We start from the raw sequence: 21,615 nt of genomic DNA, 5'->3' as shown, positions 1-21,615 counted from the left end.
AAACTAGAACTAGGGGGCATGGCCTCAAAATAACGGGGAAGCAGATTTAGGACTGAGTTGAGGAGGAACTTCTTCACACAAAGAATGGTGAATCTGTAGAATTCCCTGCCCAGTGAAGCAGTTGAAGCTATCTTGTTGAATGTTTTTAAGGCAAGGATAGATAGATTTTTGAACAGTAAAGGAATTAAGGGTTATGGTGAGCGGGCGGGTGAGTGGAGCTGAGTCCACGAAAAGATCAGCCATGATCTTATTGAATGGTGGAGCAGGCTCGAGGGGCCAGATGGCCGACTCCTGCTCCTAGTTCTTATGTTCTTATAATGCATTTTGGCAGGAAGACTATTGAGACAGATAAAATAAAGCGAGAAACTCCAATGGAGGTGCAGGAACAGATAGACCTCAGTGTAAATGTAGATAAGTGATTGAAGACAGAAGGGCATGTTGAAAGAATAGTTAATATAGTGTACAGTGGGGAGCGGCACGGTAGAACAGTGGTTAGCACTGCTGCTTCACAGCTCCAGGGACCTGGGTTTGATTCCCGGCTTGGGTCACTGTGTGGAGTTTGCACATTCTCCTCATGTCTCCATGGGTTTCTCCGGGCGCTCTGGTTTTCTCCCACAGTCCAAAATGTGCGGGTTAGGTTGATTGACCGTGCTAAACTTGCCCCTTAGTGTCCTGAGATATGTAAGTTAGAGGGATTAGTGGGTAAAATATATAGGGATATGGGAGTGAGGCCTGGGTGGGACTGTGATCGATGCAGACTCAATGGGCCAAATGGCCTCTTTCTGTACTGTAGGGTTTCTATGATTCTATATTGTTGGTTATTTCCTGGGTGTCACAGTGACACAGTGGTTAGTGCCACTGCCTCACAGCGCCAGGGACCAGGGTTCGATTCCCGGCTTGGGTCACTATCTATGCAGAGTTGGCACATTCTCCCTGCGTGGGTTTCCTCCGGGTGCTCCAGTTCCCTCCCACGGTCCGAGAGCTGTGCTGGTTAGGGTGCATTGGCCATGCATAAATTCTCCCTCAGTGTATCCGAACAGGCCCCAGAGTGTGGCGACTATGGGATTTTCACAGTAACTTCATTGCAGCGTTAATGTAAGCTTCCTTGTGACAATAATAAATAAACTTTCATCATTCTGGCCGGAATTTTACTGCCACCTCTGCCCTGGAATGCGGGTGGGCGCAGTTCACAGAACGGCATTTTCACTTGGCCTTGGGCGGGATCTTACGAGCCTCAGAGGGTGAGACGGTAAAATTCCGGCATTTGTGTTTAATCTTAACTAAGCTGACCACCTTATGGTCCCTGGAGAAATATCAGCCAGGGTTCCAACTCCTATCATAATCTCACTGTGAAGAAAAGCATGGATGTTAGGGAACTGGGGGAAATAAATAGCGATGTCTTAAGGAGTGTACATATTACAGAGAAGGAGGTGCTGGAAGCCTTAAAGCTCATCAAGGTAGATAAATCCCCAAGACCTGATGAAGTGTATCCCAGGACATTGTGGGAGGCTAGGAGGAAATTGTGGGTCCCCTAGCAGAGGTATTTGAATCATCGATAGTCACAGGTGAGGTGCCTGAAGATTGGAGAGTGGCAAATGTGCCTTTGTTTAAAAAGGGCTGCAGGGGAAAGCCTGGAAACTACAGACCAGTGAGCCCCACATCTGTAGTAGGTAGGTTGTCAGAAGGTATTTAGAGACACAAGGACTGATTAGGGACAGTCAGCATGGCTTTGTGAGTGGAAAATCATATCTCACAAATTTGATCAAATTTTTTGAAGGGGTAACCAAGAAGGTAGACGAGGGCAGTGCAGTTGATGTTGTTTAAATGGACTTTAGCAAGGCCTTTGACAAGGTACCGCATGGTAGGTTGTTGCACAAGATTAAATCTCACTGGATCCAGAGTGAGGTAGCCAAATGGATACAAAATTGGCTTGATGACAGAGGGTGGTTGTAGAGAGTTGTTTTTCAAACTGGAGGTTGTGACCAGTGGTGTGCCTCAGGGATCTGTGCTGGGTCCACTGTTATTTGTCATTTATATTAGTGGTTTAGTAATTTTTACCACATGGTTTTTAGTAATGGTTAATAATTTTGCAGATGACATCAATATTGGTGGCATAGTAGACAGTGAAGAAAGTTATCTCCAATTGCAATGGGATCTTGATCATTTGGGCCAGTAGGCTGACAAATGGCAGATGGAGTTTAATTTAGACAAATGTGAGGTGATGCATTTTGGTCGATTGAACCAGGGCAGGACTTACTCAGTTAATGGAAGAGTGTTGGGGAGAGTTATAGAACAGAGGTCTAGTGGTACAGGTTCATAGCTCCTTGAAAGTGGAGTCATAGGTGGACAGAATGGTGAAGAAGGCATTCAGCATGCTTGGTTTCATTGGTCAGAACATTGAATACAGGAGTTGGGACGTCTTGTTGAAGTTGTACAAGACATTGGTAAGGACACACTTGGAATACTGTGCACAGTTCTGGTCACCCTAATATAGAAAGGATATTATTAAACTAGAAAGAGTGCAGAAAAGATTTACTAGGATGCTTCCAGGACTTGATGGTTTGAGCTTTAAGGAAAGGCTGGATAGACTGGGACTATTTTCCCTGGAACCTAGGAGGCTGAGGGGTGATCTTATAGAGGTTTATAAAATAATGATCAGCTAGATAGTCAACATCTTCTCCCAAAGGAGAGTCTGAAACCAGAGGGCATAGGTTTAAGGTGAGAGGGGAGAAATACAAAAGGGTTCAGGGCAGCAATTTTTTCACACAGAGGGTGGTGAGTGTCTGGAACAAACTGCCAGAGGTAGTGGTAGAGGCGGGTACAATTTTGTCTTTTAAAAAGAGTTTGGACAGTTACATGGGTAAGATGAGTATAGAGAGATATGGGCAAAATGCAGGCAATTGGGATTAGCTTAGGGGTTACAAGAAAGGGCAGCATGGACAAGTTGGGCCGAAGGGCCTGTTTCCGTGCTATAAACCTCTATGACTCTATGATAATCCATTGAGTTCTGGAGCGAGTTTGTGACTAAGGATAGTCTGTGAGGCCTCCGCATGCGCACTGCCTGCCAACACTCACCTCCTGAGCTCACACATCCAGCATGTGAACCTGGGTGAGGCCTCCCAGTTGAATTGGAATTGTACCCCAGCGAGAGACGTCATGTTGAAGCGAGCTGGGGGATTTTTCTGCTATTGGAATCGAATGAAAGTAGTTTCATTTCAATGGAAGAGGTTGGTTTGAGATTCAGTTTAATTACAGCGTATTCAATCAACCTCTGGGAAGTTTTGCACTTGGGTGAATTTTTGAAAGGCTATAGTCTAGAACAAGCCTAGAATGTTCTGTGGTCGGTGGAGATTTAGATGAGTTCTGTGAGAAGTTCTTTTCATCATTCGTGGAACCTGGGCATCACTGGTCAGCCAGCATTTATTGCCCATCCCTAGTTGCCCTTGGAGGGCAGTTGAGAGTCAACCACATTGCTGTGGCTCTGGAGTCACATGTAGGCCAGACCGGGTAAGGACGGCAGATTTCCTTCCCTAAAGAATATTAGCGAACCGGATGGGTTTTTCCGACAATGGTTACATGATCATCAGTAGATTCTTAATTCCTGATATTTTTTATTGAATTCAAATTCCACCATCTGCCGTGGCGGGATTCGAACCTGGGTCCGCAGAACATTAGCTGAGTTTCTGGATGAATAGTCGAGCAGTAATACCAATAGGTCATCGCCTCGCCTTGACTGCACTGAAGAGGGCGGGGGGGTGACAAAGTGTGGACTACAATTGCCCAAGGGAACAGACTTGCTCTCCATGATTACCTAGAGGTTCATTCAGTTAGTTAAAATTTGTTGAAAGAAAAGGATGTATATATTTAGTAAAAAGCTTATTGATGTAACGAGCACACGTTATAGAAAGTGGGACTCAAAGGAAGGGTCTGAACTGATCATTTTAAACAGTTTAGTTACTGTGATTAACTGGCCAGAGAGAGATTGCCAGGCACTTAATGAAGTTCCTCAAAGTGAGCTCACAATGACTTGATTCCAGGCACAATAACTTTGAACAAGAACCATTTAATAAACCAATTTATTGATGTTTTAATGTTTTTAATGTTTGGCCAGTCAGAATGTTAATCTTGTCCCAGAGTATTTAATTTTCACCAGGTCACAATGGGAACCATTGTTTCAGCTCACAGCTGATGTGACGGGGGAATTGTGATAGCGTTGTACATATTTGAAAATGCTTTGCAAGTAGGTTGTTAGAAACAGACTGAAATGGTTTTATGCTCCACTAAAAACAGTAACAGCCCTCATAAATAATTGGAGATTATATTTCTTCAAGGCCCCACACTCCCTGTATCTCGCTAACCTCTTCCAGCCTTGCAAAGCCCTACCCACATTCCTCTTGCCTCTTGTGCATTTGACCATTTAGTTCAGCCCTGCATTAGCCCGAAGCTCTGCAATTCACCTTTGTAAATCTCTCCATTTCCTACTCCTCTTTTTGACTCTCTTCTTTCAATTCAGCTCTTGATCAAGAGTATATATTAGTATATATCTATCCTCAGTATCTCCTTCCTTGCCTCAGGGTTGGGTTTTCTCAGATTACATTTCTGTGAAGTGCCTTGGAACGTTTCTTTACATTAAAGGTGCTACAAAAATGGAAATTACACTTATTTAAGTGTTTCATCTTTCTGTTAAAGTCTTGAATCCAGAAGGGCTTGTGTGTAGAGAAAGCTTTAACAAATTCCCTTGTGTCTCTCGCCTGTTGGGAAAAGAACAATGTTTCTAATCATGAGGACAATTGTAGATGGCCAGTTGAGTGCACAGTTACATGGTGGGTGTCTGCGCTGGTGTGGGTCATTGCCACAGGTGGTTCCATAACGTGTCTTGATCTAACTGATCCCAATAAGAGTGCTGAAATTGTCCTCAGAACCCATTGGTTGAGGGAGAAATGCCTCTTCCCTCCCACATTGAAGGCAATTTTTAGCTCCAGTTCCCCATTGGATGGTAACCTGTGGCTCCACATCCCCATTGGCCGATGATCTCTAACTGTAAACACTGTGGTAATTCCAGCAGGTCAGCAGATTCCCTCCATCGTTAATCTCCGAGTCCATCACCCTCCTGAAGTTTCCATCAAGGTTCATCAGGTGACCCAGGTGGGTGAAGAAACGCACACCAATTCCGCCCAACTGGACACCAACCAACCACCCCCGCAGAGGACACAGCCAGAGCGACGGGGACCTCTCACAGCTACTCCCCGATTGGATACAGAGTCTGCCTTTGGCTATTGCTTCACAGAAATCACCAATGGCCAGGTAGGAAATCAGAGTGTGGTGTCAGCATGGACCAGCGTCATGTGTTGTGCGTAGAAATGTTAATCTCTGCTCTAAGCTGGTCCCACAGTGCAGTATCAAGGGATCACTTCTCAGCCTTTTGGCTAAGATCAAGTTCAGGATCAAGTCTGGAATCAGATGCAATGGCTTTTCTTGTCAGCTTGGATCTAGTTTGTGACCATGAATTGGATTCAGTTTGAATTTGAATTGTTTTTTTGGAGCAAGCAAGGAGATGGATTAAGAGTTTGCCCGATGCACATTGGCTCCCTAACTCTGAGACAGGAATAATATTGTGTTTGAGGTGTTACGTTGTCAACTGTCCCATTTGTCGATTGAGAGCCGAGATTGTTGTCGCATTCAGGCAGGTACAAAGGACCTCCTTGTTGTGTTGAGAGAGACACAGTGCAATCTCCCTCGTTAACATTCCTCACTCAATCAACATCATACATCACAGATTAACTGCCCATTCACCTGATTACTCTTTGTTGGGATCTTGCTGTGTGCAAAACATAACAACAATCTCAATGAATTGGTGGTGAAGGTGGGGCAGTACGGTGGCAGTGGTTAGCACTGCTGCCTCACAGCGCCAGGGACCCCGCTTTGATTCCGGGCTTGGGTCACTGTCTGTGCAGAGTTTACATGTTCTCCCCATGTCTGTGTGGGTTTCTTCTGGATGCTCCGCTTTCCTCCCACAGTCTGAAAGACATGCTGGTTAGGGTGGATTAGCCATACTAAATTCTCCCTCAGTGTATCCGAACAGGTGCCAGAGTGTGGCGACCGGGGGAATTTTCACAGTAGCTTCATCGCAGTGTTAGTGTAACCCCACCTGTGACACTAACAAATAAACTTCAGCACTTGGAGATATTTCCAATAAATAAGATCTTCAGTCCCTGGGTGGGCAAAACAGACAGAGTGCCGAAGGTAAGAGACAGTCTTGGGGCAGGGTTCTGACGTAGAGATATTTTACAATAAATATTGGACTAAATACCAGGGCTATAAAGGAAGGAAGGTTTGCATTTATATAGCATCTTTCACATGCCCAGAAACCCATAATGCTTTGCAGTCAGAGTCATTATTGGCTGTCACTCCATTTGAGAACAATGTTTACTCTGAATCCCAAGTTTCTGTTATTGATTCAATGTCTTTTGACAGACTGATTCTCGATCCAGAGTTTTACGGGCACCTGGAGCAGGATGGACCACAAAGCAGGGGATGTGGGTGTCACTGGCTAGGCCAACATTCATTACCCATCCCTATTTACCCCTAATACCTCCTTGATTTGCTGCAGTCCTTGCCATGGGATCTGGAGTTCCAGATTTGGTTCCCTTTCTCTTTTGTCATTAAGAATTTGGGACTTGAAGCTTGAAGAAGTCGATGAACAGGTTGTTTGTTATTTTGAATGATTTTTAGGAAAGTCCTCCCAGTCGTTAATGTCGATCCTGCCACAATTCCGACTGTTTTTATTGTCCTACCCTGGAATGTTGGCCACACAGGAGTTGAGAAAATATCATCACTGTTCAAATGTCGGGAATGTTCCCACAAGTAAGCAACCCCGAATAGCTTTGGTTTTCTCTGAATGGCATCGTACCCCATCACTGTTTTATTACCCACTTACGGGCCTGAGATGATGGCTGGGAAGCCACCCTGCCCAGACTGAATCAGCTAGAGGCACCCAGCACCCTTCCGCCCAGTTAAATGCCCCCACCCCACCGTCACCAAACCTTTGGTGAGGAAGGCATTAAATTCCACCCATTCCACAGACCCATTTTAAACCCTCTGGTCTCCATCGCTGCCTCAGTGCAGTGACTGACGGTGAATTATCCACTGGGTGGCAACAGTTAACCTTTCTCCTAAAGGAGATGTTAAACCAAGAGCTGTCGGTCTGGGGAATTTGGCCTCAATCTGGAACAGAAAGACCCGGAGCCAACATTCCTCCCTGAACCAGTACAAGTACGTTCCTTTGTTCACCTCGTGTCTGGAATCAGGTCTCGCTGCCGTATTTGCTGATCTTGTTACAGCCTCTGCCCTTCACACCAGTGAAATGACAGAGAAATGGGTTGAAGCTTTCTGAGTGAATCAATGTAAAAAGTTTAGTAAATTCTCCTGGTGAAAAGTCATCGATCTGAAATGTGAGCTGGCCCATCAGACCTGCTGCACACTGTCAGCACCTTCTATTTTTAATTTCTTTCTTGCGTTCCTGCCTCATCCACTGGGAGTTCTTTCTCTTTTCCCATTCCAGTGTTCCTTGCCGCTGGCTGGACTCCGTACGGTGGAAAGATGCTGCAGAGGAGGTGGAGTGGGCTGGGGAGTGACTGAATGTATCGAGTGCCCCGTGACTCCAGGTACGACTCACTTCCACCATCTTTAGGCACTGACTTCAAACTATTGTTGTGAAGCTGAGTTTGTAAAGGTATAAAAGAATTGTGAAAGAAAACCATGTGTGGTCTCTTTAAAAACAGAGTGCGCGCAGGGCGCGTTAAAGCGCAGAGTGCGCGCAGACACTCAGTTACATTTGTTTTGAGCAGCAAGCATCAGGGTTGCCTTGGTAACCGGCTCTGCAAGTTTTTGCATTTTGTTAGCCTATGAGTTTAAAGAAAATACTCAGCTAAAGGGAACCTATCAGATTTGAATTTGCTGTTGTCAAAATCTCAGGTCCATCTAAGTACAGGAATGTTAATAGGCCATTGGGATTATAAAAAGGAAAAGTAAAGGTTATTTATTACTGTCACAAGTAGGCATCCATTAACACTGCAATGAAATTACTGTGAAAATCCCCTCATCGCCACACTCCGGCACCCGTTCAGGTACGCTCAGGGAGAATTTAACATGGCCGATGCACCCTAACCAACACGTCTTTCAGAATGAGAGGGGAAACCGGAACACCGGAGAAAACCCATGCAGACTCCGCACAGACAGTGACCCAAGCTGGGAATCGAACCCAGGTCCCTGGCACTGTGAGGCAGCAATGCTAACCACTGTGCCACTCATACTACCGTGCGGCCTATTGAACTGCCTTGGGTTCAGTCCCACCAGGGATTGAGCCCGGAGTTGAACCAGAAGCAGGGCCTGAACACCTGAAGCAGTTAGGGGAAGTTAGACCAACTGGAGCAGTCTGCTTCAGACAGCCCTTTAGATAAATCACCATCTAACCAGCGAAAACTACCAAATCAAATATAGATAGCAGACAACTACTGAAGAACTCCAATACTTCCAAATGCTATCAGACCTGATTGTATATTTTCTTTGAAAGTGACTAAAATTCTCTTATAACTATTTTGTTCCTTGGATTATTCAAACAGCATTTCAGTTGAACCATACCTTAATTAATGTGTCACTTGTTTAGTAAAAGTTCCTGGTTATTATTCACTTAAAATGAGTGTCAGGCCTTTATGAAGCTTTACGAACCTCTAAATGTTCATTAAAATCAGATAACATCTTCCCAAATAATTATAGCAGGTTACTATGTGAGGCAAACGGGATTAATCTCTCTGTCGTAACACTGAGTTGATATAGTGGCCAACATAATAGATCAGTTTATGAACTGATTGCTTGCCTGATGTGGTGCTTAACCATCCCATGCTCAGCTGATATCCAGATCAAAGTAGGAATGCAGAGTCAACATCACTCAGCGAGGGAACAATATCACCTCAGCTGAAATTCTCACTTCCCATCAATACCCAGTCACACTTAGAAGAATATCAGTGTGTGTGTGAGTGAGTGTGGATGTGGGTCAGTGCATTTGAGTACTTAGAGTCACTGTTTATTCAGCAGGGTAAGGGTCACTCACTGTGTAACTGTACAGAGTCGCTGTTTATTCAGGGTAAGGATCTCTCACTGTGTAACTGTACAGAGTCGCTGTTTATTCAGGGTAAGAATCGTTCACTGTGTAACTGTACAGAGTCACTGTTTATTCAGCAGGGTAAGGGTCACTCACTGTGTAACTGTACAGAGTCACCGTTTATTCAGTAGGGTAAGGGTCACTCACTGTGTAACTGTACAGAGTCACTGTTTATTCAGCAGGGTAAGGATCACTCACTGTGTAACTGTACAGAGTCGCTGTTTATTCAGCAGGGTGAGGATCACTCACTGTGTAACTGTACAGAGTCACTGTTTATTCAGCAGGGTAAGGATCACTCACTGTGTAACTGTACAGAGTCACTGTTTATTCAGCAGGGTAAGGATCACTCACTGTGTAACTGTACAGAGTCGCTGTTTATTCAGCAGGGTAAGGATCACTCACTGTGTAACTGTACAGAGTCGCTGTTTATTCAGCAGGGTAAGGATCGCTCACTGTGTAACTGTACAGAGTCACTGTTTATTCAGCAGGGTAAGGATCACTCACTGTGTAACTGTACAGAGTCACTGTTTATTTAGCAGGGTAAGGATCACTCACTGTGTAACTGTACAGAGTCACTGTTTATTCAGGGTAAGGATCACTCACTGTGTAACTGTACAGAGTCACTGTTTATTCAGCAGGGTAAGGGTCACTCACTGTGTAACTGTACAGAGTCGCTGTTTATTTAGCAGGGTGAGGGTCACTCACTGTGTAACTGTACAGAGTCACTGTTTATTCAGCAGGGTAAGGATCGCTCACTGTGTAACTGTACAGAGTCACTGTTTATTCAGCAGGGTAAGGATCACTCACTGTGTAACTGTACAGAGTCACTGTTTATTCAGGGTAAGGGTCACTCACTGTGTAACTGTACAGAGTCACTGTTTATTCAGCAGAGTAAGTGTAAGAAAGTTGTAGATTTGTGATGGTTTTTTTATGAGTTACACTCTGACAGGATATAAAGTTTACTGACAGGTGCTGAACAAGAGTTTTACACAAACACAGAAATCTGATCACAGGCTTGTAAAGCACAGAGAAATTAATAGTTTCTGTAGTTGTGGTGAGGGGTGTCAGGATTTTATTAACAGCTTAAACACTGGATTTAATAACCTCGTCCTTTGGATGAAAGACTACATATTTCTCCAATATTTCCTCAACTCTGCATTTAATTTGTTTCATTTCAAACGAGATGCTGACATTGTTGCAGAGTTGGTGTGCCTCTTTAATACCGTCAGTTTCAGTGCCTGGTGCTGTGTAGTAGGTTCACGTAAAGACAAACACAGCATCCACTCATACCCCCGATCTTAAAACATCCATCCATGGGTCTTAGGCATTGCTGGCTGGGGGCATTTATTGCCCATCCCTGAGGGCATTTAAGAGTCTACCACATTGTTGCAGCTCTGGAGTCACAAAAAGGCCAGACTAGGGTAAGGACAGCAGATTTCCCTCCCTGAAGGACATAGTGAACCAGATAGGTTTTTATGGCAATCATTTCATTGTCATTTTTAAACTTTTGATTGCAGATTTTTATTGAATTCAAATTTCACCATGTGCTGTGGCAGGATTCGAACCCGGATCCCTGGGTTACTAGCCCAGTGACAATACCACAACGCAACTGCCTATCATTCAGTGATATTGTAGAGTCAGATTTGAAGATGAGGCAAAATTTTCACTAATGTGCAAGTCCACAGTGCTTTGTCGGTTAGATATTCGTGGGGGGAGGGCATTCCTGCAAATTGAGTTCCCCCCCCCCACATTCTTTGGAGCAGTAGGACATTGGCAAGGCCACACTTGGAATACTGAGTACAGTTCTGGTCATCCTATTATAGAAAGGATATTATTAAATTAGAAAGAGTGCAGAAAAGATTTGCTAGGATGCTACCGGGACTTGATGGTTTGATAAGGAGAGGCTGAATAGACTGGGATCTTTTTCTTTGGAGTCTTCCCTGGAGAAGGCTGGGGGGTGATCTTGTAGAGGTCTATAAAATAATGAGGGGTTTATATCAGCTGGATAGTCAATATCTTTTCCCAACTGTAGGGGAGTCTAAAACTAGACGGCATCAGTTTAAAGTGAGAGGGGAGAGATACAAAAGTGTCCAGAGGAGCAATTTTTTTCACACAGAGGGTGATGAGTGTCTGGAACAAGCTGCCAGAGGTAATAGTAGAGGCGGGTACAATTTTGTCTTTTAAAAAGCATTTAGACAATTACATGGGTACGATGGGTATAGAGGGATATGGGCCAAATGTGGGCAATTGGGATTAGCCTCAGGGCTTAAAAAAAGAGGGCAGCATGGACAAGGTGGGCCGAATGGCCTGTTTCCATGCTGTAAACCTCTATGACTCTATGACAGAGTGTCACTGGATCACACTGGGAGTCGCAGCCTGATTGAGGGGGGGACAGGAAGATGGAGTGAGGCAGGGGGGAGGTGAATGGGCCAGCGATGACCACAGTGGCTGATAAAGTGGCAGTGGGCCCAAAAGCTGGTTCAATTGGGGATGTGGGATTGCCAACCAGGTGAGGTGGTTGGAGAGGGTGATTGACCCAGGGAGATCTGCTGTGGGGAGGGGGAGATTAATCAGAGGGCAGTTGATTGAGGAGTGGGGTCGGTTAGAGGGTGGGGGTGAAGAATTCATTCAGAAGTTGGGGGCTGGTTTGATGACCTGATATTTCACAAAGGCTTTTTCGTACAAATGAGAGTGGAAATCTGGTTGTGGAAAGCAGGAATCAACAGAAGCTTCCGGTACTGGAGTGGAATTGGGTTTTTATGGGCTGGGGATATTGAGGGTTATGGAATCAAGATTGTGAAATGGATTAAAGATGCAAGTCAGCCATGATCTAATTGGCTGATGGGATAGATTCAAGGGGCTGAGTGGCCTCCTCTCTTCATTATGTGTCAGCTCCTGTGGCCCATCTAATGCAGAGGGATCTGGGTGTCCTTGTGCAGGAATCTCAAGGAGTTGGTTTGCAGGTGCAGCAGGTAATTAAGAAGCAAATGGAATTTTGTCCTTCATTGTAGAGGGATGGAGTTTAAAAACAGCGAGGTTATATTGCGCTGTATAAGGTGCTGGTGAGGCCACACCTGGAATACTGTGTACAGTTTTGGTCTCCTTACTTGAGAAAGGATATACTGGCACTGGAGGGGGTGCAGAGGAGATTCACTAGGTTGATTCTGGAGTTGAGAGGGTTGGCTTATGAGGAGAGACTGAGTAGACTGGGGCTATACTCACTGGAATTCAGAAGGATGAGGGGAGATCTTATAGAAACATATAAGATGATGAGGGAATAGATAAGATAGAAGCAGGGAAGTTGTTTCCACTGGCGGGTGTAACTAGAACTAGGGGGCATGACCTCAAAATAAGGGGGAACAGATTTAGGACTGAGTTGAGGAGGAACTTCTTCACACAAATCTGTGGAATTCCCTGCCCAGTTGAGGCTCCCTCATTGAATGTTTTTAAGACAAGGATAGATAGGTTTTTGAACAGTAAAGGAATTAAGGGTGATGGTGAGTGGCGGGTAAGTGGAGCTGAGTCCACAAAAAGATCAGCCATGATCTTATTGAATGGTGGAGCAGGCTCGAGGGACCAGATGGCCTACACCTGCTCCTGGTTCTTATGTTCCTGCCGCTAAGGAATGGTTTTTAACTGTCAGATTAAACTCCAAATGCAATGATGATGCTGCCACGTTCAAATATCCTGTAAGGCTTTGAGGTCAGGTATGAAGACTTATTGTTGGATGGTGTTGGAGGAAGCTGTCCAGAGCTAACCCTCCCTCAGTCTAGGTTCCAGCACGGGGTGAGGCTGGTTATTGATGGAGGGTTGGGGGTCACAGTCTGCTCACTGTCAGACATTCCTTTCTTGTTGTGGGAAGACAAGTTAACAAGCAACAAATCTCTTCAATAATGGGACTCCATGGAAATAATCCTGTGTCTGGCTGGTTAAACCTACCGTAATGTCCATATCAAATCCATTCAATCCGCTGAAATCTTTTCAAAAGCTGTGTGTGTAACGGGCAAACTGTATGTGTAATGGGCAAATTGGCAGGCAAACTGGGTGTGTAATGGGAAAACTGTGTAACAAGCAAACTGCACGTGTAATGGGCAAACTGTATGTAATGGGAAAATTGTGTAACGGGAAAACTGTGTGTGTAATGGTCAAATTGGCAGGCAAACTGTGTGTTTAACAGGCAAGCTGTGTATGTAATGGGCAAGCTGTGAATAACGGGAAAACTTAATTTTCAAGTGTTGTCTCCTTCCCACTGGAAAATTAGAACCACAGAACCATAGAAAATTACATCTCAAAAACAGACCTTTTGGCCCATCTTGTCTGTGCCGAACACTTTTTTGCCTAGTCCCACTGACCTGCATTTGGACCATATCCCTCCACACCCCTCTCATCCACGTACCTGTCCAAGTTTTTCTTAAATGTTAAAAGTGACCCTGCATTTACCAAATTATCTGACAGCTCATTCCACACTCCCACCACTCTCTGTGTGAAGAAACCCTCCCTAATATTCCCTTTAAACTTTCCTCCTTTCACCCTTAACCCATGCCCTCTGGTTTTTTTTCTCCTTGAGCCTCAGAGGAAAAAGCCTGCTTGCATTCACTCTATCTAAACCCATCAAAATCTTATATACCTCTATCAAATCTCCCCTCATTCTTCTACACTCCAGGGAATAAAGTCCTAACCTATTCAATCTCTCTCTGTAACTCAGTTTCTCAAGTCCCGGGAACATCCTTGTGAACCTTCTCTGCACTCTTTCAACCTTATTTACATCCTTCCTGTAATTAGGTGACCAAAACTGCACACAATACTCTAAATTCAGCCTCACCAATGCCTTATATAACCTCACCATAACACTCCAACTTTTATACTCGATACTCATATTTATAAAGGCCAATGTACCAAAAGCACTCTTTACGACCCTATCCACCTGTGATGTCACTTTTAGGGAATTCTGTATCTGTATTCCCAGATCCCTCTGTTCAACTGCACTCTTCAGTGTCCTACCATTTACCCTGTACGTTCTACTTTGGTTTGTCCTTCCAAAGTGTAATACCTCACACTTGTCTGCATTAAATTCCATCTGCCATTTTTCAGCCCATTTTTCTAGTTGGTCCAAATCCCTCTGCAAGCTTTGAAAACCTTCCTCACTGTCCACTACACCTCCAATCTTTGTATCAGCAAATTTGCTGATCCAATTTACCACATTATCATCCAGATCATTGATATAGATGACAAACAACGATGGACCCAACACCAATCCCTGTGGCACACCACCAGTCACAGGCCTCTACTCAGAGAAGCAATCCTCCACAGCCACTCTCTGGCTTCTTCCATTGAGCCAGTGTCTAATCCAATTTACTACCTCCCCATGTATACCTAGTGACTGAACCTTCCTAACTAACCTCCCATAAGGGACCTTATCAAAGGCCTTGCTGAAATCCAGATAGACAACATCCACCACCTTCCCTTCATCCACTTCCCTGATAACCTTCCCCAAAAACTCTAATAGATTGGTCAAACATGACCTACCACACACACAGCCATGTTGACTCTCCCTAATAAGTCCCAATGTCCAAATATTTGTAGATCCTATCCCTTATCCCACCTTCTAATAACTTGCCCACCACCGACGTCAAACTTACCGGCCTATAATTTCCCGGATTTCTTTTGGAACCTTTTTTAAACAACGGAACAACATGAGCCACCCTCCAATCATGTGGCATCTCCGTACCTCCACAAATTACTCAAAATTGAACCCTTTAGGATGAGTGCATTGTGCAGGTAAACAATGTAATGTGAGGGGGTGATGTTTCCCAATAGCTGCCCCTCACAGTGCGTGCCACCATGTTCACAGCAGAGGCTTTGATTAGGGAAATCCACCCTAACCTTGGACAGCGGCATTTGGGATGGAGGTAGAAGCCAGCTTGAGGGGCTGAATGGCCTCCTGTGCAAATGATTTTGGTTTTCCTTTCTCTGTAGCCGAGTCTACAAAGTGAACCTATAAATTGAACCTGAAACCGCCTACTCAGCATCACAGCTCCCTCTTTAATAAGGAGTAACTTAAAATATGTACAGTTACGGCCAGCAGCTGGGCCAGAGTAAACTCCACAAATCACCAGGATCTCCCTTACTAATTATTCTCATGTGTGAGGTGCTCTGTGCATGATCAGAACTCGCACTATACTGATCTTTCTCTATACCCTAGCTATGACAGTAACACTACATTCTGTAGCCTCTCCTTTCCTTCTCTATGAACGGTATGCTTTGTCGGTACAGGGCGCAAGAAACTATACTTTTCGCTGTATCCCAATACATGTGACGATAATAAGTCAAATCAAAATCAGATTGTTGCTTGCAGGTGCCTGTTCACCGTGTTCCAGTACCCGGCTCTGGTGGACGTTTACGCAGCTTCCACCTTCTGGAATGAAAACATAAGAACTAGGAGCAGGAGTCGGCCATCTGGCTCCTCGAGCCTGTTCCGCCATTCAATAAGATCATAGCTGATCTTTTCGTGGACTCAGCTCCACTTACCCGCCCGCTCACCATAACCCTTAATTCCTTTACTGTTCAAAAATTTATTTTTCCTTGCCTTAAAAACATTCAATGAGGGAGCCTCAACTGCTTCACTGGGCAGGGAACTCCACAGATTCACAACCATAAGACAAAGGAGCAGAACTAGGCCACTCGGCCCATCGAGTCTGCTCTGCCATTCAACCATGGCTGATATTTTTCTCATCCCCATTCTCCTGCCTTTTCCCCATAACCCCCGATCCCTATTAATCAGGAACCTATCTATCTCTGTCTTAAAGACATTCAATGACCCGGCCTCCACAGTCTTCTGCGGCAAAGAGTTCCACAGATTCCCCACTCTCTGGCTGAAGAAATTCCTCCTCATCTCTGTTTTAAAGGATCGTCCCTTTAGCCTGAGGTTGTGCCCTTTGGAGGAAGAAGTTCCTCCTAAATCTGCTCCCCCTTATTTTGAGGCTATGCCCCCAAGTTCTAGTTTCACCTTCCAGTGGAAACAACTTCCCGGCTTCTATCTTCTGTATCCCTTCACAATCTTATATGTTTCTGTAAGATTCCCCCCCTCCTCATTCACTAGGACAGCTCAGGGTGATGATGGTACAGGGATGGATGATATCCCCCGTCACATTCCAGCCAATAATTAGTTTGCAAGGGATTCCCACGAGACACGGCCCATTGTATCCCTGACCTGTCAGCTCAGGAGTGTGACGCTGTGTCTGGGACAATTGCAATACTGGGGGCGGTGAGGTGAGTTGTCTCTGGGATTTTGAGTTCCCCCACCCTCACCCAGAGGCTCTGTTTGATTTCCAGGTGCCTTGTCCAGACACAGTGGTGGTGCTTCTGCCTTGCTCCAATCATTCAGACACTCAGTTGCTGATTTTCACCCAGCTGTTTCCTGATTTTTCTCGGGGTTTTGCTGATCGTGTTATTTGTTCCACAGGAAATGACTGCCCACATGGATTTGAGAGAACGGCTGATGGACAGTGTCAAGGTAAATGAACCAAATACACAACCCCGCTGTACCCCACCCCTCACACACCCGAGTGCCACTGCTCCCCCTTTGCCCTTTCCTCACCCTCACTTGGCTGGGTACAAATCGCTGATAATGAACCCCAAACATTGGGAAGAAGCAATTCACCCGCTTCCCGTGCTGTGGCTCGTGTGTTACCCAGAAACACCCTGTCGTAGTGCGCACATTTAAACATTCACCGTCAAGGGACTGCGCACACTCGCTATCGGGGGGCACTGCGCACGCTCGCTATCGGGGGGCACTGCGCACGCTCGCTATCGGGGGGCACTGCGCACGCTCGCTATCGGGGGGCACTGCGCACGCTCGCTATCGGGGGGCACTGCGCACGCTCGCTATCGGGGGGCACTGCGCACGCTCGCTATCGGGGGGCACTGCGCAGGCTCGCTATCGGGGGGCACTGCGCAGGCTCGCTATCGGGGGGCACTGCGCAGGCTCGCTATCGGGGGGCACTGCGCACGCTCGCTATCGGGGGGCACTGCGCACGCTCGCTATCGGGGGGCACTGCGCACGCTCGCTATCGGGGGGCACTGCGCACGCTCGCTATCGGGGGGCACTGCGCACGCTCGCTATCGGGGGGCACTGCGCACGCTCGCTATCGGGGGGCACTGCGCACGCTCGCTATCGGGGGGCACTGCGCACGCTCGCTATCGGGGGGCACTGCGCACGCTCGCTATCGGGGGGCACTGCGCACGCTCGCTATCGGGGGGCACTGCGCACGCTCGCTATCGGGGGGCACTGCGCACGCTCGCTATCGGGGGGCACTGCGCACGCTCGCTATCGGGGGGCACTGCGCACGCTCGCTATCGGGGGTTCAGACATGAAGAATAGTTTGCTTGGTGGGTGATTCAGTGAGAAGCCGAGATTCACAGGCGATGATTTGATCGGGTCCGTTGCTGCTGTGTTTCTCTCTCTGGGTCAGTGTCGGGTCCGTTGCTGCTGTGTTTGTGTCTCTGGGTCAGTATCGGGTCCGTTGCTGCTGTGTTTCCCTCTCTGGGTCAGTATCGGGTCCGTTGCTGCTGTGTTTGTGTCTCTGGGTCAGTGTCGGGTCCGTTGCTGCTGTGTTTCTCTCTCTGGGTCAGTGCCGGGTCCGTTGCTGCTGTGTTTCCCTCTCTGGGTCAGTATCGGGTCCGTTGCTGCTGTGTTTCTCTCTCTGGGTCAGTGCCGGGTCCGTTGCTGCTGTGTTTGTGTCTCTGGGTCAGTGCCGGGTCCATTGCTGCTGTGTTTCTCTCTCTGGGTCAGTGCCGGGTCCGTTGCTGCTGTGTTTGTCTCTCTGGGTCAGTGTCGGGTCCGTTGCTGCTGTGTTTGTCTCTCTGGGTCAGTATCGGGTCCGTTGCTGCTGTGTTTCTCTCTCTGGGTCAGTGCCGGGTCCGTTGCTGCTGTGTTTCTCTCTCTGGGTCAGTATCGGGTCCGTTGCTGCTGTGTTTGTGTCTCTGGGTCAGTGTCGGGTCCGTTGCTGCTGTGTTTCCCTCTCTGGGTCAGTGCCGGGTCCGTTGCTGCTGTGTTTCCCTCTCTGGGTCAGTATCGGGTCCGTTGCTGCTGTGTTTCTCTCTCTGGGTCAGTGCCGGGTCCGTTGCTGCTGTGTTTGTGTCTCTGGGTCAGTGCCGGGTCCGTTGCTGCTGTGTTTGTCTCTCTGGGTCAGTGCCGGGTCCGTTGCTGCTGTGTTTCTCTCTCTGGGTCAGTGCCGGGTCCGTTGCTGCTGTGTTTCCCTCTCTGGGTCAGTGTCGGGTCCGTTGCTGCTGTGTTTCCCTCTCTGGGTCAGTGCCGGGTCCGTTGCTGCTGTGTTTCCCTCTCTGGGTCAGTGCCGGGTCCGTTGCTGCTGTGTTTCCCTCTCTGGGTCAGTGTCGGGTCCGTTGCTGCTGTGTTTCCCTCTCTGGGTCAGTGTCGGGTCCGTTGCTGCTGTGTTTCCCTCTCTGGGTCAGTGCCGGGTCCGTTGCTGCTGTGTTTCCCTCTCTGGGTCAGTGCCGGGTCCGTTGCTGCTGTGTTTCCCTCTCTGGGTCGGTGCCGGGTCCGTTGCTGCTGTGTTTCCCTCTCTGGGTCGGTGCCGGGTCCGTTGCTGCTGTGTTTCTCTCTCTGGGTCAGTGCCGGGTCCGTTGCTGCTGTGTTTGTCTCTCTGGGTCAGTGTCGGGTCCGTTGCTGCTGTGTTTGTCTCTCTGGGTCAGTGCCGGGTCCGTTGCTGCTGTGTTTGTCTCTCTGGGTCAGTGCCGGGTCCGTTGCTGCTGTGTTTCTCTCTCTGGGTCAGTGCCGGGTCCGTTGCTGCTGTGTTTCTCTCTCTGGGTCAGTGCCGGGTCCGTTGCTGCTGTGTTTCTCTCTCTGGGTCAGTGTCGGGTCCGTTGCTGCTGTGTTTCTCTCTCTGGGTCAGTGCCGGGTCCGTTGCTGCTGTGTTTGTGTCTCTGGGTCAGTGTCGGGTCCGTTGCTGCTGTGTTTCTCTCTCTGGGTCAGTGCCGGGTCCGTTGCTGCTGTGTTTCTCTCTCTGGGTCAGTGTCGGGTCCGTTGCTGCTGTGTTTCTCTCTCTGGGTCAGTGTCGGGTCCGTTGCTGCTGTGTTTCTCTCTCTGGGTCAGTGCCGGGTCCGTTGCTGCTGTGTTTCTCTCTCTGGGTCAGTGCCGGGTCCGTTGCTGCTGTGTTTCTCTCTCTGGGTCAGTGCCGGGTCCGTTGCTGCTGTGTTTGTCTCTCTGGGTCAGTGCCGGGTCCGTTGCTGCTGTGTTTCCCTCTCTGGGTCAGTGTCGGGTCCGTTGCTGCTGTGTTTCTCTCTCTGGGTCAGTGCCGGGTCCGTTGCTGCTGTGTTTCTCTCTCTGGGTCAGTGCCGGGTCCGTTGCTGCTGTGTTTGTGTCTCTGGGTCAGTGCCGGGTCCGTTGCTGCTGTGTTTCCCTCTCTGGGTCAGTTCCGGGTCTGTTGCTGCTGTGTTTCCCTCTCTGGGTCAGTTCCGGGTCCGTTGCTGCTGTGTTTCTCTCTCTGGGTCAGTGCCGGGTCCGTTGCTGCTGTGTTTGTCTCTCTGGGTCAGTGTCGGGTCCGTTGCTGCTGTGTTTCTCTCTCTGGGTCAGTGCCGGGTCCGTTGCTGCTGTGTTTGTCTCTCTGGGTCAGTGTCGGGTCCGTTGCTGCTGTGTTTCCCTCTCTGGGTCAGTGCCGGGTCCGTTGCTGCTGTGTTTGTCTCTCTGGGTCAGTGCCGGGTCCGTTGCTGCTGTGTTTGTCTCTCTGGGTCAGTGCCGGGTCCGTTGCTGCTGTGTTTGTCTCTCTGGGTCAGTGCCGGGTCCGTTGCTGCTGTGTTTGTCTCTCTGGGTCAGTTCCGGGTCCGTTGCTGCTGTGTTTCCCTCTCTGGGTCAGTTCCGGGTCCGTTGCTGCTGTGTTTCCCTCTCTGGGTCAGTTCCGGGTCCGTTGCTGCTGTGTTTCCCTCTCTGGGTCAGTGCCGGGTCCGTTGCTGCTGTGTTTGTCTCTCTGGGTCAGTGCCGGGTCCGTTGCTGCTGTGTTTGTCTCTCTGGGTCAGTTCCGGGTCCGTTGCTGCTGTGTTTCCCTCTCTGGGTCAGTTCCGGGTCCGTTGCTGCTGTGTTTCCCTCTCTGGGTCAGTTCCGGGTCCGTTGCTGCTGTGTTTCCCTCTCTGGGTCAGTGCCGGGTCCGTTGCTGCTGTGTTTGTGTCTCTGGGTCAGTGCCGGGTCCGTTGCTGCTGTGTTTCTCTCTCTGGGTCAGCGCCGGGTCCGTTGCTGCTGTGTTTCTCTCTCTGGGTCAGTGCCGGGTCCGTTGCTGCTGTGTTTGTCTCTCTGGGTCAGTGCCGGGTCCGTTGCTGCTGTGTTTCTCTCTCTGGGTCAGTGCCGGGTCCGTTGCTGCTGTGTTTCTCTCTCTGGGTCAGTGCCGGGTCCGTTGCTGCTGTGTTTCTCTCTCTGGGTCAGTGCCGGGTCCGTTGCTGCTGTGTTTCTCTCTCTGGGTCAGTGCCGGGTCCGTTGCTGCTGTGTTTGTCTCTCTGGGTCAGTGTCGGGTCCGTTGCTGCTGTGTTTCTCTCTCTGGGTCAGTGTCGGGTCCGTTGCTGCTGTGTTTCTCTCTCTGGGTCAGTGCCGGGTCCGTTGCTGCTGTGTTTGTCTCTCTGGGTCAGTGTCGGGTCCGTTGCTGCTGTGTTTCTCTCTCTGGGTCAGTGTCGGGTCCGTTGCTGCTGTGTTTCTCTCTCTGGGTCAGTGCCGGGTCCGTTGCTGCTGTGTTTGTCTCTCTGGGTCAGTGCCGGGTCCGTTGCTGCTGTGTTTCTCTCTCTGGGTCAGTGCCGGGTCCGTTGCTGCTGTGTTTGTCTCTCTGGGTCAGTGTCGGGTCCGTTGCTGCTGTGTTTCTCTCTCTGGGTCAGTGCCGGGTCCGTTGCTGCTGTGTTTCCCTCTCTGGGTCAGTTCCGGGTCCGTTGCTGCTGTGTTTCTCTCTCTGGGTCAGTGCCGGGTCCGTTGCTGCTGTGTTTGTCTCTCTGGGTCAGTGTCGGGTCCGTTGCTGCTGTGTTTCTCTCTCTGGGTCGGTGTCGGGTCCATTGCTGCTGTGTTTGTCTCTCTGGGTCAGTGCCGGGTCCGTTGCTGCTGTGTTTGTCTCTCTGGGTCAGTGTCGGGTCCGTTGCTGCTGTGTTTCCCTCTCTGGGTCAGTGCCGGGTCCGTTGCTGCTGTGTTTCCCTCTCTGGGTCAGTGCCGGGTCCGTTGCTGCTGTGTTTGTGTCTCTGGGTCAGTGCCGGGTCCGTTGCTGCTGTGTTTCCCTCTCTGGGTCAGTGCCGGGTCCGTTGCTGCTGTGTTTGTGTCTCTGGGTCAGTGCCGGGTCCGTTGCTGCTGTGTTTCCCTCTCTGGGTCAGTTCCGGGTCCGTTGCTGCTGTGTTTCCCTCTCTGGGTCAGTTCCGGGTCCGTTGCTGCTGTGTTTCTCTCTCTGGGTCAGTGCCGGGTCCGTTGCTGCTGTGTT

The 21,615-nt window shown here is 48.5% G+C and overlaps 1 protein-coding gene across 1 annotated transcript in view; it reads left to right on the top strand.

Moving 5' to 3' along the window:
* LOC145339294 (latent-transforming growth factor beta-binding protein 4-like) overlaps positions 1-21,615 on the top strand; it is a gene marked incomplete at its 3' end in the record, with an annotated part of 103,507 nt that overhangs the window by 19,642 nt on the left and 62,250 nt on the right. The window contains exons 3-5 of the mRNA XM_080183717.1: positions 5,066-5,304; positions 7,562-7,664; positions 16,623-16,673. Of these exons, the coding sequence (XP_080039843.1) occupies positions 5,066-5,304; positions 7,562-7,664; positions 16,623-16,673 (393 nt within the window). The remainder of the gene's footprint in view (positions 1-5,065; positions 5,305-7,561; positions 7,665-16,622; positions 16,674-21,615) is intronic.

Source organism: Carcharhinus amblyrhynchos, unplaced genomic scaffold, assembly GCF_965287045.1.
Source record: "Carcharhinus amblyrhynchos unplaced genomic scaffold, sCarAmb.v2.hapA scaffold_385, whole genome shotgun sequence".
In the NCBI taxonomy this organism is placed as follows: Eukaryota; Metazoa; Chordata; class Chondrichthyes; order Carcharhiniformes; family Carcharhinidae; genus Carcharhinus; species Carcharhinus amblyrhynchos.
The sequence above is the reverse complement of the archived record's forward strand: the minus strand, read 5'-3'. Positions and strand labels throughout refer to the sequence as shown.